Consider the following 17502-nt stretch of genomic DNA (forward strand, 5'->3'; position numbering starts at 1 on the left):
TCTTTCTTCCTTTCTTTCTTTTTTTTGTCTTATGAGCCTGTTATGTAGGTCGTGTCACGTGTAGTGGGTTATTATCATGTTCTCTTTTTGAGGTTATTCTCTCTCTCTCTCTCTCTCTCTCTCTCTCTCTCTCTCTCTCACACACACACACACACACACACACACACACACACACACACACACACACACACACACACACACACACACACACACACACACACACACACACACACTACCTATCCTTCGCAAACGAGTCATTACAGACTCCTTCATTGCCTAATCTCTCACAAAACTGCATAAAATCCCATAGTTGTAACAGGAATGAAATACAGGTGGCATGGTATAGGAAGGACTGATGGGACTAAGAATAGCCCGAAACGTTAGAGAAAATCAAGACTAGACCGTAACGCTAGAAGAATTAAGAATTTAAGCCTGTGTATCCCTTCATCCAACTTGTCGCAATGGATCAGACACACAAATGACCGTAAGTGTATATATATATATATATATATATATATATATATATATATATATATATATATATATATATATATATATTCTGAGGGAGCTGGACAGTGCTAACCACTTTAATAGTAAGTCGTGGTTGCGTGAAATACATAGTTAAGAGGTAGGCATGATTCTCCTTGGTTAATTGTCATATGTAGCCACCAATCTGACATCACCTGAATATATACTGAGCAAAAACGGGTTAATGATTTGTGTGTGTGTGTTTGTGTGTGTGTGTGTGTGTGTGTGTGTGAGAGAGAGAGAGAGAGAGAGAGAGAGAGAGAGAGTCTCGGCCCTGACTCCCACTTACCTCTCATTAATGAAAGAGTTAATTTTACACCTTTTCATCCCCTCCTCCTCCTCCGCTGTTTCCGTGGCCAGATGTGCGCCATAGTTGTTTTTTATCGCGTAGATGTCATATGTTTGTCGTAGCTTAAGGGTTTGTGTGTCAAGGCTGCTGTAGGGGAGGTAGGAAGGAAGGCAGGGTGGTGTGGAGGGGGTGGCGGAGTGGTGCATGGTCGCTAAATATGAGGGATGCCGAGGACGTGTGTGTGTGTGTGTGTGTGTGTGTGTGTGTGTGTGTGTGTGTGTGTGTGTGTGTGTGTGTGTGTGTGTGTGTGTGTGTGTGTGTGTGTGTGTGTGTGTGTGTGTGTGTGTGTGTGTGCGTGCGTGCGTGCGTGCGTGTGCGTGCGTGCGTGCGTGCGTGTGCGTGCGTGCGTGCGTGCGTGTGTGTGTGTGTGTGTGTGTGAGAGAGAGAGAGAGAGAGAGAGAGAGAGAGAGAGAGAGAGAGAGAGCATCCAAAAATCATGTTCACTAGCAATGAAAATGTACGAAGGAAGTAAACAGTTCAAAAGAAAAAAAAGCAACAGCAAGAGCAAGAATGTAAGCACACACCTGTATCACATTGACACAGGTAAAGGAAAAAAAGATAAATTGTTGCACTATTTTTGAACCCCTCTGTACAAACCAAAGCTCTTGTAGTCAATGAAGAACTTTTGTAACCTCAGAAAGCCACTGTTTATTCTCTTATTCTAGCAATAATAGTTTAGTGTTAGGCTGAATAAATTTAACGTGTGTGTCTAGTAAGCAAGGGTATTAATTTCTTCCCAGACAAAAGAAAATCGTCCACCTTTACCTTGCATGAAAAGTGTGTGTGTGTGTGTGTGTGTGTGTGTGTGTGTGTGTGTGTGAGAGAGAGAGAGAGAGAGAGAGAGAGAGAGCGCCACGAAGCCTTCTGTGCTATAAAGAATAAGGTCGTTCATTTTTGCATCCCGTAGCAGCAAGAGTCATAATTTCTAAGCCAAACCCAAATTGTCTGATGCTAGATTGAAGGGAGTACGTCTGTCTAGTTTGCACCATATAATTTCTCTCTCAGGGAACCAAAATCATCCAGTATTACGTAGAATGAATGATATGCAGATGCGTCCATAGCAGCGAAGGGGCGACTAGTGCTACAAGGAAAGAACTGGAAGAAGGAGAACAAGAACATGGTATTGCAATTAGTGAAGACCATTTGTTAACTTTCTATCACCTACTGTTTCTATGAGCCAAACAGAAATCATCTCTGTTATCTTGAGTCCATTACACAAGTTCATTCAGTTATAAAACCCAGGCCTATTCTTAATTTTTCCCAAGTTATATTTTCTCTCATCCAATAAAGAAATAAATACATCGTCTCTTTATTTGAATCCATTACACAGGTCCATTCAGTTTAACCCAACAACCCCATTCTCTGTTAAATTTTCCCCCATAAGTTATATATTATCTCATCAAATAAATAAGTAAATAAATAAATAGAGAAAAAGGAAATCGTCTGTAATCCCGAACCAATTACACAACTTGCTATTTAAGACCCAGTCACCCCGTTCTCTCCCAGACCGCCGCGTCTTGCTCTGCTCACCGAATCCGTCTTGCCAAAGCCTTGAGATTCCACCTTACTGGGGCCTTAATCCACGTTCGTCACCCAGGCACGTGTCAATATCTTGTTAAATTGTATCACCCAGGCACACGTGAATATCTTGTTAAATTCTGTCTTGTGGATAGCACCAGTATTGTTTATTTATTAATTTATTTACTTATTTATTTGCTTGTGGGTTTGTGGTTTTATTTGATGCTGTTGGTTTTGTTTTTTCCTCTTCCGTTTATTCAGCAGAATGAGATTATTATGGGAAAAAAAAAAGAGAGAAAAAAGGAAAAAAAAATGGAAGAAAACTCTGGCTGATGTGAATATGACTAGATAGCCTTTTTTTTTTTTTTTTCTTATACTAACAGACGATTTGCAACAGTTGAGGGAAATTAGAGGGAAGTTTTATCAACCCGTCTTGCTTCTACGAATGTGCTTAAGATATTTTAGTGTTTGATTTAGGCTACTCGAAGACAGTATAGCTCCCTTGAAAGAAAATTTTGCTCCCTTGAAAGAAAGTAGCGAAAGGGACGAAAATCTGGGCCAAGTTAAAGTGAAAGAACTTTATAAATGGTGAGGTAATTAAGGCAAACTGGCGATAATTATACCCTTCCAGTACGATGACACCATTTTTACCGAGAGAGAGAGAGAGAGAGAGAGAGAGAGAGAGAGAGAGAGAGAGAGAGAGAGAGAGAGAGAGAGCGTTGCGAAAATTAGTCAACAGTTCAGTTTATTTTTAGTTCATGACTCGTTTAATTGTACTAGCAGCAGTCTCTCTCTCTCTCTCTCTCTCTCTCTCTCTCTCTCTCTCTCTCTCTCTCTCAGTGGAAGAATAAGACTACTACGGCTCTACAATCTTTTCATAGCACTTCTTCGTGACTAGCACAGTTCGTATGTTAATCTCGTGCTTCAGCTTACGGGTTCAAGATGGAGAGATGTCAGTTTTAAGCCAGTCTGAAGTGAAAAGAGTATAGTAATTTTTATCAGTCGGGTCTGCGTTATTAAGTAAAGTTCAGTTATTAAATTATAGTGTGTTTAACGTGACAAAGACCACTAATTCTTTCGATTTAGCTGGTGGCCAAGTGTAGTCAGAGTGGAGGGTAAATCTGACTAGGAACCAAGGAGATAAAAACAGTCGGACAAGAGTAACGTTGACTTTTAAACGCATCACTCCTTCTACGGACACTCGTTCTCTGTTCGTACTTCGCCAGCATGAGGGAGTGTTAAGATAGAGTAGTGCGGTGCTGTGATCGTACCCACCCATCTGGCAGGGATGTGGTGTAGGTTAAGCTTACAGAATTAAACCTCACGTGACTTGCTTTTTGGACACTTGGTAGCGGTTGCAGTGCTTGAGTGTGTGAGGGAGGGAGGGAGGGAGGGAAGGGGAGAGGGAAGGGAATAGTAGTAGTAATAGTAGTAGAAGTCGTAGTTGCTCAGTCAGTCAAGTTTCATGAGTATTACAGTATTACATTCGGTACAATACGCAACGGTTATGTGAGTTTCTTTCCTAATATTGAAATCAAGTCATCTCAGTGATAAAGAAATCTGAATGACTAAAAATAGCTAATTGCTATGATAACACGCGGGTATCTACAGTATAAGATTAGCTTTGATATCAAGAATTCACTGTTGCATCTGTATATAACCCTCCTATAGTAAAAATTAAGCGAGAGAAAAACGAATATTCACAGTATTTACATGTATACAAAAATAAAAAAAAAATCTCTAAGGCCGCCTACCCTACAGCTAATATGATATAATAGATACATCTTTTTTTTTTTTTATAATTTTGAATCCACTATAATTTTTAGTTTATATACTCGTATAAAACAGTCATATAAACTAATGCTCTATGTTGCTTTTTATAATTAACTGAATTTCATTGATCACTGACCTGAGTTAATTAATGTATATAAATGTGTATGGGTGAGTAAATACGTAAGAGACTTGAATATGAAGAGGCATGCATGAGTAGGATTGTGTATGAATGAAAACAGATGAATATAAATGGTTATAGATGAGTAAGCAAGGATGTGTGTGGGAATGTGCAAAAGATAAGCCAGTGCGTGTATGAATGACTGTGTGTGTGTGTAGAGATGGATGAATATGGGTGTGTGTAGGTATATATGACTGTATGTGTAGAGATGGATGAGAGTGGGTGTGTGTAGGTATATATGGGTGAGTATGGGTAAAAATGGGTTAGTATGGATGTGAAACAAGGCCTTAACCCCCCACACATTGACCCACATACACTCATTCCAAGGTCTCTCTCTATCTCACACACCTGGGTACGCAGACGCTTAGTACGAGAGAGAGAGAGAGAGAGAGAGAGAGAGAGAGAGAGAGAGAGAGAGAGAGAGAGAGAGAGAGAGAGAGAGAAGTGCACCAAAATTATTAAAGGACCATCACGGTTGATATTGTGGTCGAGAATATTGGATTTCTTAATATATTCCACACACACACACACACACACACACACACACACACACACACACACACACACACACACACACACACACACACACACACACACACACACACACAGAGAGATTCGCTGCTTTCGACAGTATGGGTCAAGAGGTAAACAATTAGACGTAACAGCCGACACAAAAAAAGAAGGGACCAAACTTTTTGACACCCCGCCAAAACATTGTACTAAGTTGTGTTGACATTAGTGGTGGTGGTAGTTGTGGTAGACTGTGGTGGTGGTGGTAGATTTAGTGGTGGTGGTGGTACTTGTAATGTGATAGTGGTGGTAGTTTTAGTAGTTTTAGTGGATGTAGTACTCGTGCTAGCTCTGGGTAAATGTGGTAGTAGTAGCAATTGTAGTTGTAGTAGTAGTAGTAGCTGAACACCTGACTAATCGTATATTCTTGCTGTTAGAATAGACTGGCTTGGAACAGTAGTATTTTATTAGTAGCTGGAGAATGATGGGTTACCAGTGACTCAAAGACGTGTGTGTGTGTGTGTGTGTGTGTGTGTGTGTGTGTGTGTGTGTGTGTGTGTGTGTGTGTGTTTTACCTTCTGTTTTTCTTCCCTCTTCCTCCCCATTACTGCTGTGCATTTCTCCATCTTCCCCCACTCCTCTCAACCTTACTTGCGTCTTCCTTCCTCCCCTCCCCTCCCCTCCCCTCCCCAACAACACGTGCCCGAGAGTCAAACGTGTAAGTGAGAGTTGACAGGCACCCTTTTGCTCCCCCTCCCCTCCTATACCCACCCCTCCCTTCTTCCCCATCCCCTGCCCTCCCTTCTCGTCCCCACTTATTCCCTCCCCTCCCCTCCTTTCACTCACCTCCATCTTCCCCTTCCCTACCCTTCTGCCCCTTCCATTCACCCCCTTCTACTCTCCCACCCTTCTTCCTATCCTCTCCCCTTCCCTCCCTTCAAATATATCCAACTTCCAAGCTGGATGAAATCGTCCTTTAGTAATAGGAATAAAGTAAAATAAATCCTCGTTCTGTAGTGATAAACCCCTCCACCCCATTTCAGGACGATTTTTTATAAAGCTTTGGAGAGACGGTTTGAACTGGAGGAGTTGGATAATAGCCCTCATTAACCCCTTTATTTATTGTGGTGGTGGGGTTTGTTGAGGTGAATAAAATCGTCCGGGGAGGCAGAAGTAAAGGGAGGGATGTGCTGGTGGTCCAGTTGTCGATGATGTGTGTGTGTGTGTGTGTGTGTGTGTGTGTGTGTGTGTGAGAGAGAGAGAGAGAGAGAGAGAGAGAGAGAGAGAGAGAGAGAGAGAGAGAGGCCGTGTGTGATGAAAGAGAAGTACTGTATGTTTGTATTAGAAATGTAGATGTTTGTATGTATAGACTAGGTGTGTGTGTGTGTGTGTGTGTGTGTACCTTTATCCCTCTAAGTTACCGCCATCAGGTAATAACCACTCACCTGTGACCTTCCACTCTCATTACCATCAAACTTGTGGATAGCACCATTATTTTTTATTTATTCATTTATTTATTTACTTGTGGATGTGATTGATTTTATTTAATATTGTTGGTTTTGTGATTTCCTTCTCCTGTTTTAAGATCCCCTACCTCATATGTGAACGGGACTGGATGATGATGATGATGACTGTGATGATGATTTTATATATGTATTTCTTTTATTTTTTTGGTAAAGGTTTAATAGGTAGGTGCTTTCCTCGGATCGTTTAGGGGCATCTTAAATAAATATCCTGTAGTGCGTCTCATGTAGTGAAACTGTTACCTTCACAAGAAAACAAAAAGTAACAGCTATTATACTGTATATACCATTGATTAAAACTAAATAGATGTAGGCTTATTGTCATTTACAGTGATATATGATTATTTTATCTAATTTCTCTGCCCTTTTTTCTTATAATCTAAATAAAGGGAAAATACTGTTGCGTATTTGAGTGATTCAGATGTCATTTAAACTCTCCCGAACTGAAGGAAGTAAAAATAGGTTACCAGTAAAGGAGGATTACCATGTTTTATCTAACTCTGAACCATCTCGGCCCATACGGAAGTTTTAATGTAATCTGGCGGTATCACTACGCGCTGTCTTTCACCTTAAGTGGGATTAAGATTCACAGCACAGCGGAAGGGATGATAACTCAGGCGATACGGACGATGCATTTATTATATTTCACGCGATACATACGATAGTGGCGAGTCAAAATGTTCACGTGTGATCAGTTTGTACATATTGACACACACATTCTCTCTCTCTCTCTCTCTCTCTCTCTCTCTCTCTCTAAGAAATTAAATAAACGACGATCACCCCTCAAGATCCTCATAAGACAGGTGTCAAGTGCAGTTAGTAGAGGACGATAACCCATGGGCGATAGCTACTTCCGATTTGTTCCGTAACTGTAGACGATAAGCACAATAATTCTGAGCCTAGATGTAAGACGATTGCTCCTTATGGGATTCGCGCGGTAACATGCAACGCCGCGACCTTTGCACCGTCTCCTTGGTACTAGTTTTTGTCGCGGAGTTTCGTCAGCGGCCAAAAATGTATTAGGCGGCTTGTCGTGGTGGAAACAGGGCGGGCAGTTCCTTGTTTGTTTACATTTTTTTTTTCTGTTCTTTTTTCAGGGTGGATTAGGCTAGATTACTGAATTGTATATTGGCCCTTTTTAACAAAGGATTTTTTTTTTTTTATGCTACCAGCTGATTTTTTGGGCAAACCTGTTGTAGATAAGAGGATTGGAATGGGATACGTCTTGTAGATAAATGATTAGAAAGTGTTCATTAACTTTTTCTGTGCGATGAGTTTAATATTCGTTTTTTGCAATTACCAGACGAACTTTTATATGTTTGTGAGACCATCTTGAATGAACTGATTGGCCTAACCCCGGTCCCCTACTCTCCTGGTGGTACAGAAGAGGATTGGATGGAAGGATGGGTGGATGAAGGCTTTTCGTAGAGGAGAACTTAGAAAGCGTTAGTTAAATTCATATTGGCATCCTTATTCCTACATATTTTCTTAATTACATCGAGAATCTGTGACAGCATCGTTTAACCACCACCTTTTACACTGATAATAGGATACTTACCATCCTTTACACTGATAACCGTATACCCAGCATCATTTACACTGACAACCGTATACCCAGCATCATTTACACTGATAACCGTATACCCAGCATCATTTACACTAATAACCGTATACCCAGCATCATTTACACTAATAACCGTATACCCAGCATCATTTACACTGATAACCGTATACCCAGCATCATTTACACTGATAACCGTATACCCAGCATCATTTACACTGATAACCGTACACCTACCATCGTTTACACTGATAATCGTATACCCAGCATCATTTACGCTGAACGTATACTCACCATCGTTTAGACCAGACCAGCGGTTCTCAGTCTTTTTCGGGTCGCGTTGCCCATACCCTTGGTCCAGATATCTAGGTCCCCCTCCTCCCTCCCCTCGCTCTTCCTGCCGTCATCTGACTCTGAAAACTTATTGCTGAATTATTGTTGCTATTTGTGCCACAGGTTCAAGTGGACGGTAACCCAGGTGAACACAGGTTGAATTAGCCCTTCTGCAGCCACTATCCTTTTCGTGGGATTTGGGGGGGGGGGGAAGTTTAGGGGCGTTAGTGTTTTAAGTGGGGTGCGGTCCAGTTTGTAATGTGAGACTTTCTGATATCTTTAGTTTTCCCTCGAAGTGACCAGGTTGGAGAGAGAGAGAGAGAGAGAGAGAGCAGGAAGGTGGCTAGGCAAGACAAAAATTATATATATTACACGGTTACCAGGTAAAATGTGCTGGAGCTGAGACCGAATATGAATACTGAAAACAAAGTTTTCATTGACACACACACACACACACACACACACACACACACACACACACACACACACACACTTGTTCAAGCCACTCTATGATTTCTCTGAGTCCTCGCTCCTTCCTTGGAATTGCTCATGCCCCATTAGGGGGACGCGCCCCCCGGCTTGAGACCCACTGGTTTAGAACCACTGGTTTAGACTGATAACCCAGTATCCAGTATCATTTACACTGATAATCATATACCCAGCATTATTTACAGATCAGCCTCTACCAGGCTATCATTTACAGCTATAATCATACACTTAGCTATAATTTACAGCTATAATCACATACCTGTATCATTTACAAGCCACCACCGGCCCAGCCCACATTCCAGCTGCTGTCTAACTGCCGGGCTGCCCACGCTAGGCTATTGTTAGAAGCGTTTGAGAAGTGTTAGATAGTTGAGTCATGCAGTTGTTTTCCTCCGTTTAGGCCAATTATAAGATCACACGGTCCCCTTCGTATTTAGCCTGTTTATCTTCCCTCCTGTTTTCTTATTATATTTATTGGCATATCGATTGGTTTTGGGTTAAATATGATACCATATACCTGGAGATTTGAACATTAATTGGAAATGGTTGAGAGAAATACATGAGCCTGCAACCCCTGGGCGGGATAGTTGCCAGAAACCGGGTGGCGCCAATGTAAGTTACGCGCCACTTTGGAGAGGTTTAGGTTTATTTATTTCGCTTTTTCTCGTATTCTCTGCAACCTCATGTGACAAATTTATTTTAGAAAAAGCTTGATTGTATCGTTCTTTATATAAGGTTGTTTGTTAGCATATCTTATGCAGAAAACAAAAGAAAAAGGGAAAGAAATCCACACATCAGGAGCATATTTTAAAGGTTTTTAGTGTCTGCAACACTCGTGCTTGCAGACGAATATAGTTGTTTTGTGCTGGCTTGCATGAGTTTGTTTGGGTCTGAACATGTGATCTTTTACCTGTGTTTATACAAGCAAAAGTTATGCAGTGTTTACTACATATTTAAGTATGACACTGTTGATATTTCGCCTTATGGAAAATGTTGACAGTGGAAGCCTTATCCTATTGACTTCATTCAAGTAAAAAGCAATATTTTACGGATATGGTGTTTGTATGTCGTCTTTGCGCTAAGTGGTGTTGACAATTGTGAAAAACATATCTGAGTGTGAAAAGCAAGCACTAATATTTTGCAAGCATAATTTGATATATTTCGACAGTGTGGCATACCTACTGACATTTTATGCAGAGGAGGAAAAAAGTTATATAGGATTTACAGGATGAAGATCGTATTCAAAGTGACTGGAGATTTCGTCATTTCGTAACGCCTCTTCCATGGCGATTTATTCTGCACATTACTCTTCATTATCGTCTTGTACAGTATATTATTGATGTCAACTGTGCCGATATTTAAGTTATGTAAATGGTATACACGAGAATGTTAAGGCGTAATAGGCGGAATAAATCACTAAGGAAGAGGTGCGACGAAGTCTCCTATTCCACGTACGACACAATAGGATTTCCATCATTTCATAATGGTCGGGATGCAAGATTACGAAGGGAATCTCAAACAAATATTGAATATTTCATGTAACTCGTCTTTATGGGACTAACAAGCATCAGGATAGAAAAGTTGAGGTCAAAGAAGCGCTTAGAGTCGGTGAAGAAATAATAAGGTTTAGGAAAGATGAAAACAGTGGATGAAAAATGAGTTGAAATTGAGGCTAGAAGAGCAATGCTTGTATTTTTAGACACACTGAAAGAGCAAGATTTATATTTCTGGTGTGGTTTTATTATTATTGTTATTTTTTATTTGGTGTTAGTACTTGTATGTTAAAAGAAATTATATATGATACTTTCTCTTTGATTTGTATATGAATATGTGACCACAGAGATATCGTTTGACAGCTCACACATTTTATTTTTATTTGTTTCTTTTATTTTTGGATTCTACCTCACCCCTTCTCTTCGGCAGGAATTAGGATTGGGGAAAAGATATATTTATTTATTTTCATGGCAATATGCCGTTACTGGGTATGATGTGCCAGACAGGATATGCTAGGTTTTACTGATATATCCTGGCAACTGGCACCTCTCCTTGACCTTGTTTGTTCTCTCTCTCTCTCTCTCTCTCTCTCTCTCTCTCTCTCTCTCTCTCTCCTGACAAGAGTTATTGCTTCTGTCCCACACCACACGCATTCTCAGGCTGTTTTTTCAACTGCTACTTCCCACTCCTCTCCCTGTGTGTGTGTGTGTGTGTGTGTGTGTGTGCGCGTGCGTGTGTGCGCGCGCGCGCGCGCGCGCTTACTGTCATCTTATCTCAATCACTGCAGTAAGAGTCCATTATGCAACATAATTCTTGCTCACTGGGGAGCTGAACAAACATTTCTCATAAGCACTCGCTCGTTTTTATTATATTCGGGTTACGGAAGTATTGCAAACCCAAACCAAACGAGTAGCCGCGCAAAAAAAAAAAAAAAAAAAAATATCGTCTGGCCCCTATAGTTCTGTTAATCATGTACAGATAAACAAGGTAATTTGAGATAAAGGGTGATTATTTCCTCGTTTAATTGTGTACAGATAATGAGATAACTGGGGATGAAGTGTGAATATTTCTTTGTACTTTATTGCCAGGAAGTGCGGCCTGGGAAGGGGGGTATGAGAGTGATTTATTTTGCCAGTTTCGCAAGCACCAGGGATGTAAGAAGGCTGCGTTCCAGTCGGAAATGTAGTTGTAAATTTCTCTGTGCCGTGTGTGTGTGTGTGTGTGTGTGTGTATGTGTGTGTGCTCCATGATATCGACCCGTGCAGGATGGAGTTGGCAGTAAAACTATAAAGTCATAAGTTTTCAGTGCACCATATCGGTCTTTGTACAGGAAATTCGGGTCAGATTTAGCTTCCTAAATATCGTCAGTTTGGAATGCTTTTGGGATAGCGTGCATTGAACCAGGACAAACTGTTAATCTAAGGATTGCTCTGAAATATTACGGAACTTTTGTGGCATTGAACTGATATTTTAATTGATGCTAAATTTCATTCGTTGTCTGACAGTGTGGTGACATCCGGGGTGGTTAAGGACAGGGGAAAAAAAAAGTGCAAAGACGATGAGCAAAAAACGCATCGCGGTCTGATGAATTAACGTTCCTCCCATTCTCTCCCTCCCTCTCTCTCTCTCTAAGTTGCCTGGTACATGAATGGTGTGATAAAGGGTACATTTTTCCTTGACTAAAAATAATAGGACTTTATACCTTCTCTTATATAAAGCCACATTAACAAAAACAAAGCTCATCAGAAGAAAGGTGGAAGATGAGGAAGCTCCCTAGGGTCGGCAGTCATTGTCTAAGGATACCCACCTCGATATTGACATTATAAGTCGCATAAAAAAAGAAAAAGAAAAAAGGACTGTCTCATTTGTACCCTACTTTTTTGCATGCGTATTTACATCTAGGGGAAGAGGTGGGAGGGGGTACGAACGCCAGATATTATGAAAGTGGATGGAAATAATGTCGAGTGCATGTGTACGTGTAGACTTTAATTTACTTGACCTATTGCGTGCTTGTGTGTGTGTATTATAGAACGATTATTACAGCCTCTTAGCTCGGGGTCTTCTTAAACCTACGTGATTACCAAACATTCAGATGTAGCTAAGAATGAGGAAGAGACTCACTGCATCAGGAATTTAATTTACTAATGTAGGTAAAGGTGAAATAAAAAGTTGCATGCTCGTTGACGCCTAGATCCTGTTTTTTTTTGGGGGGGTGGGGAGGGTAGTTAATGTGATTCCTCAATATACGAAGGATTGGACTGCATAAATATCATCACAGTCATTATTGTCATCATCGTTGTTAGTGTCATCGTCAGCGCCGTCCTAAAAGGGTTGTGGCGTCAAAGTAGATAGTCCTGGTTATTAAGTCTTTGCTGTTTTTATTTTTTTATTTATTGCGAATGTTTTTCTGGAGCTCTATAGTCCTGTTATTAAAAGTCCTTGATATATATATATATATATATATATATATATATATATATATATATATATATATATATTATATATGCCACTCAGGGATGAGTGAGGCTGGTCACTCTCATCTTAAATGTCGGGACCAACTGCCTAACCCCGGGCTCCTACGCTCCTCATGAGGCAATGTAGGATTGGATATATATATATATATATATATATATATATATATATATATATATATATATATATATATATATTCATTGCGATTGTTTTTCTCGTGCTCAGTTTATACACACCATCGATCTTCAAGACCACAAGGAAAACTGCAGGATGTATTGTAGTGTGTGTGTGTGTGTGTGTGTAATTCAGTTACCTCACATCATTTTCCATGAAAACTGTCTTCGACAAAAGGATCTCCAGTGGCGACAGCCATCCCCCTCCCCCATTACTTAATTGATGTCCACCACAGTTGTGTTTTGGGGTTTAGTAGTTGTGTCCAGACGAATTGATTCATTTCGGACTGACTTTTCGAACTGGATGGATGAGATATAACCTTCATTTACCCTTCACTAATAGAAATCTTTGTAAAGTTGAACACAGTGATCAAGAAATACCAGTTAAAAAGTTCTTGTGCCCAAAAGATTAGCATGTATTTTTATCTGTTAAGTAAAAACAACTGCCCTCCCTTCTGTCATATTTTATTTATATATTTATATTTTTGGCAGACTGAAAAACCCATACTTGAGTTCCCTTAGGCCTTGTTCAGGCGACAAGGACTGGAACAGGTACCCGCCCCCCCACACCTTCACCCCTCACAAAACATCTATACTCACTCTGACCTTTCCATAACCTACTGTAATTATTATATGCGCTTGTAAAAATGTATTGGAGAACAAATATGTCACGCCATTGTACTTTGGGAAATGTCATAGGGGTTAAATGAGAAACTTAATAGGCAAGTTTCATATCACGACATTTTGAATTCACTGTGAGTTGCCAAATGTCTCTCGGCTTCACTCTCAGCCTAATATTATTTTTCACTAATACATAATGTCAGTAGGATACAGAAATAAGATCATGAAAGCCGAAAAAAATACCGGTTGGTTTATTAGACAAGTTTTATATCGTGACATTTTCATTCTCGGCATGATTACCTTTACGGGATTGCCAAATTTCGATCGGTCAAGGTCAGTGGCATCCTGGTACAATTTCCCCCTAATATTCAGGACTGTTAGGATTCCGAAATAAGACCTCGAAAACGAAAAAAAAATTATATTTAAAGGTCAGTCATGGAGAGAAATTCTTGTATGAAGTTCTTATTTCAGCAGCAAGTATACAGTACATGACTGTATATCGTGTGCTGAAGCAACAGTCTTCAGTTTTAATGAAAAGCATTAAAATAATGTGCCGAAGTTGTCCAAAAGCGCAGTGTCTGGGAGCCAAACCTTTCAGAAAACAGAATCTGAGTAGAGACCTGTGACTTAATGAGTCATGTTTGTTTTTGTGACCGAGTTGAAGGCATGTGTAAATCAACTGAATGACATTCGTCAAAAGTGTAACAGGTGTATCCACTATCCACTGATGTAGATGGTGTACTTTGTAGCAGGGAGAGTTAATATACCAGGGCAAGGCTTGTGTGTTTGTAATTAGCATCTGTGACGTCACAATCACTGCCAGGCGACAGACTTTCCAATGCGAGTTGCAAAGTAATGTATTTATTTTAATTGAGCGTGGATTTCTGAGTGAAATGCAAATTTTGACTTGGTAGTGACAGTAGATGAATAACAACATCTAATCCTACATAGAACTCAAATTATGTTTTGATCTCTGGAATTAATCTTTAGTTGGCAGCCATTGTATCGACAGATTGAATTCTCTGGGCGTCCATCTAGTAATGGGGCTATCAAATGTTGCTTGGTGTCTTGTGAAAGTGTCTTTATCCCACTCGTATATCTCACTAATTTACTATTCGCAACAGTTTAACTTTTGTTTATTGTATGTCGGTTACCGGTGCCTTATCTCCATACTTGTTTAAAGTATACAAGATGTCTTTTGAAGTCATGATTGTCACAATTTTTTTCAAATGGGATTAAAAAATGTATGGCATTGGTTGTAGATTCCTAGATACGTAAACGAAAAACTGTTCGAAGGACGTCACGCACATTAAATCGCTTGTGTGTATCATTTAACCTTCTGGCCAGGTTAGCAACACAGAGATCTCCGCTAAAACTTGCACCACCAGCCTGTGAAGGATAGGATACGCCTCGAAAAACACAATAGACCAAAACGGTTCTAGTGCCCGCTCGCCTACTGGTCACCCACCCCTCTCCTCCCCACACGCCAACACAACCTCCGCGTGAAAAACTGGACCTCCAACCAAACCTGCCGTCAGTATTCATCCGCTGGGGTTGTGTAGGGGTGTAGGCGACCTCCTTGGGTGTATTGCACAAGAGCTAAATAAACAACGACTGGTTGTATAAGAAGTTTGTTTTCCCTTGAAGATATTAATACACGCAAGGCCGGATTAAGAGCCACGCATACTTGTACCCTGGGACCGTTTCTGTCAGCTCAACGTAGTCACTTGTGGCTGTCTCAACAACTGTATTATTTATTTACTTATTTATTCATTTATTTATTTATTTTTACCGAGGTTGTAATGCTGTTAGGTAAGCCTGTAAATCCTCATCCACCACATCACAGAATCCATACCGCAACCCGTACTGGAAATATTGTAGGCCCTAAAACACTAAGGACAGGTGCCTAATGTGACCCTTTCATGACACTGTTCTGAATACACGAAAACTGTGAAATTTTTTATTCCCATTATTTTTGTTTATTTATTGGGGGTATCAGCATACTTATGAATTATGTGCTTCTAGGTTACATACGTATATGCAGAGAGAGGTGGAGGGAGTTAAAGGAGATTGCAAGAGGGCTAATAGGAGCAACTTCAAATAAGCGAAGGTTAATGTAGATGATTCTGAGTTAAGAGACAAACAGATGAAGTAGACAGAGAGCCAGGTCGGTAGATAGACATCCACTGGTTCCTGCATCTATCGGTTACCCACGTTTCATCCACCACTGTTCATCGCTACCAGTAAGGCCTCTGATAAAAACAAACACTCATCCATTTACCCACACACGTACCCAGTCCTACTCCAGTCTACCCCTGCCCGTGCTGGTAGATGGATAGAGTCATCAGGAGAAAAATTGGTAGATTGTGACAGAGACCGTCATATCGTGGGAATGGGAAGCTTCGTATCACCACTGCCTTAGCGATTTATTTTGAATATGATTTTTTGATATTACTTCTTGTACTTTGTTTTTTTTTAGGCTTTCGTATTTAACCCCTTCATATTGGTGATGTATTTTCCGTTCGTTCTTATCATCTCCAGACGATTTTATTCAGCTTGGGAATGACTTTTCAAACTGGAGGGGTTAGATATTGCCTTCATTAACTCCTTCACTACCAGAGGACTTTACGCGAATGCCCTCGTCTGTGGCAGCAAGAATAAAGCATGAAAAAAAAAAGTTAGAATTAAAGGGGTAACTTTATGGAGTTGCTAGCTTTACTTTAGGCGTTTTACTCTAACTTGCCCCAAAACTGCCATCTCTCCATCTTAAATGCTGAGTTGTAGTGGTAGATTAACTCTAGATTATGGGACTAGTCACGAAGGAGTGCTGTGGAAAGAATGTAGAGGTAACCAAGATCAGTTTGTAACTATATTATACACGTTTCACTTTAACGTGGTCTAAAGCTGCTATAGCTCCATCTTAAATGCTGAGTTTTAACAGTAGAAGAACACTAGAATATGGTGCTAGTCACGAAGTGCTGTGGAGAGGATGTAGAGCCATGGTATTGTTTTTCGGGCACTGAGCTACGTGAAACAGGCTGATTTTTTTTTTTTTTTTTTTTTTTTTAAGGCCGTTAAAGTAAAAAAAAAAGTATAGTTCAGAATCGAAAGTTTTGTAGGGATTATTGACGAACCTGTTCTTATTAGTAGACAGGTAGAGTAACAGACAGGTAAAGGTGATAAGTAGTTTGATTAGCACCTGAAGATGTTGATGAGGTCTTGGTAAACTAATTAAGAGTAATCAGATGGGTTGGACTATGGTTTCATTGGTTAGAAATCCCAGGAATGTAAAGGAATTATTGACGGCCCTGTACTTATTGGTTGACAGGTGGACTGACAGGTAGATAAAGTGATAACTAGTTTAATTAGGTGTGCTTACGTAATCATCCCCTCTGTAATTCGCTTTTATTAACAGGTACAAGTTTGCGTCTTTGTATGTAGGGGAAGGGTTGTTTGTGTGTGTGTGTGTGTGTGTGTGTGTGTGTGTGTGTGTGTGTATAGGGAGTGTCTGAACCAGTGATTAGTCATACCCATAGATATATATTTAATCATTTATCGAAAATTGACATATGTATTGTTAATCCTAAGGCCTTTTTTCTCTCCCTTCTCTCCTTTCTTTCCCTTCACTCCCTCTTTCTCTCTCTTCCCTCCTTCTTTCTCTTCCTTTACCCCCTCTTTCTCTCCCTTCTCTCCCTCTTTCGTTTCTTTCCTTTTTTCTCTTCTTCCTCACCATCCCTAACCCCTTTCCTCCTCTCTCCCAGGTGCTACTCGTCTCCAGCAAGGACCGAAGCTCGTGGTTGGTGCCTGGTGGAGGCGTTGAGGCTGGGGAGGACACGCCTACCGCAGCCATCCGGGAGGCGTGGGAGGAAGCTGGTGTGCAGGGGAACATCGCTAGGTACCTCGGTCTTTTTGAGGCGAGTGTACAGTTGGTCTTTTGATTTTTAGGTCAGTGTCCCCTTATATCCATTTACTTTCCTTGC

General features: G+C 40.5%; 1 protein-coding gene across 1 annotated transcript in view; it reads left to right on the forward strand.

The window, feature by feature from the left end:
• The window catches only part of LOC145412966 (uncharacterized), an 83921-nt gene that overhangs the window by 58567 nt on the left and 7852 nt on the right, over positions 1-17502 (forward strand). The window contains exon 2 of the mRNA XM_080282789.1: positions 17284-17436. Within this exon, the coding sequence (XP_080138915.1) occupies positions 17284-17436 (153 nt within the window). The remainder of the gene's footprint in view (positions 1-17283; positions 17437-17502) is intronic.

The sequence above is a fragment of the Coenobita brevimanus genome, chromosome 94 (genome assembly GCF_032717465.1).
Source record: "Coenobita brevimanus isolate Jiangsu-jjx chromosome 94, ASM3271746v2, whole genome shotgun sequence".
Classification (NCBI taxonomy): domain Eukaryota; kingdom Metazoa; phylum Arthropoda; class Malacostraca; order Decapoda; family Coenobitidae; genus Coenobita; species Coenobita brevimanus.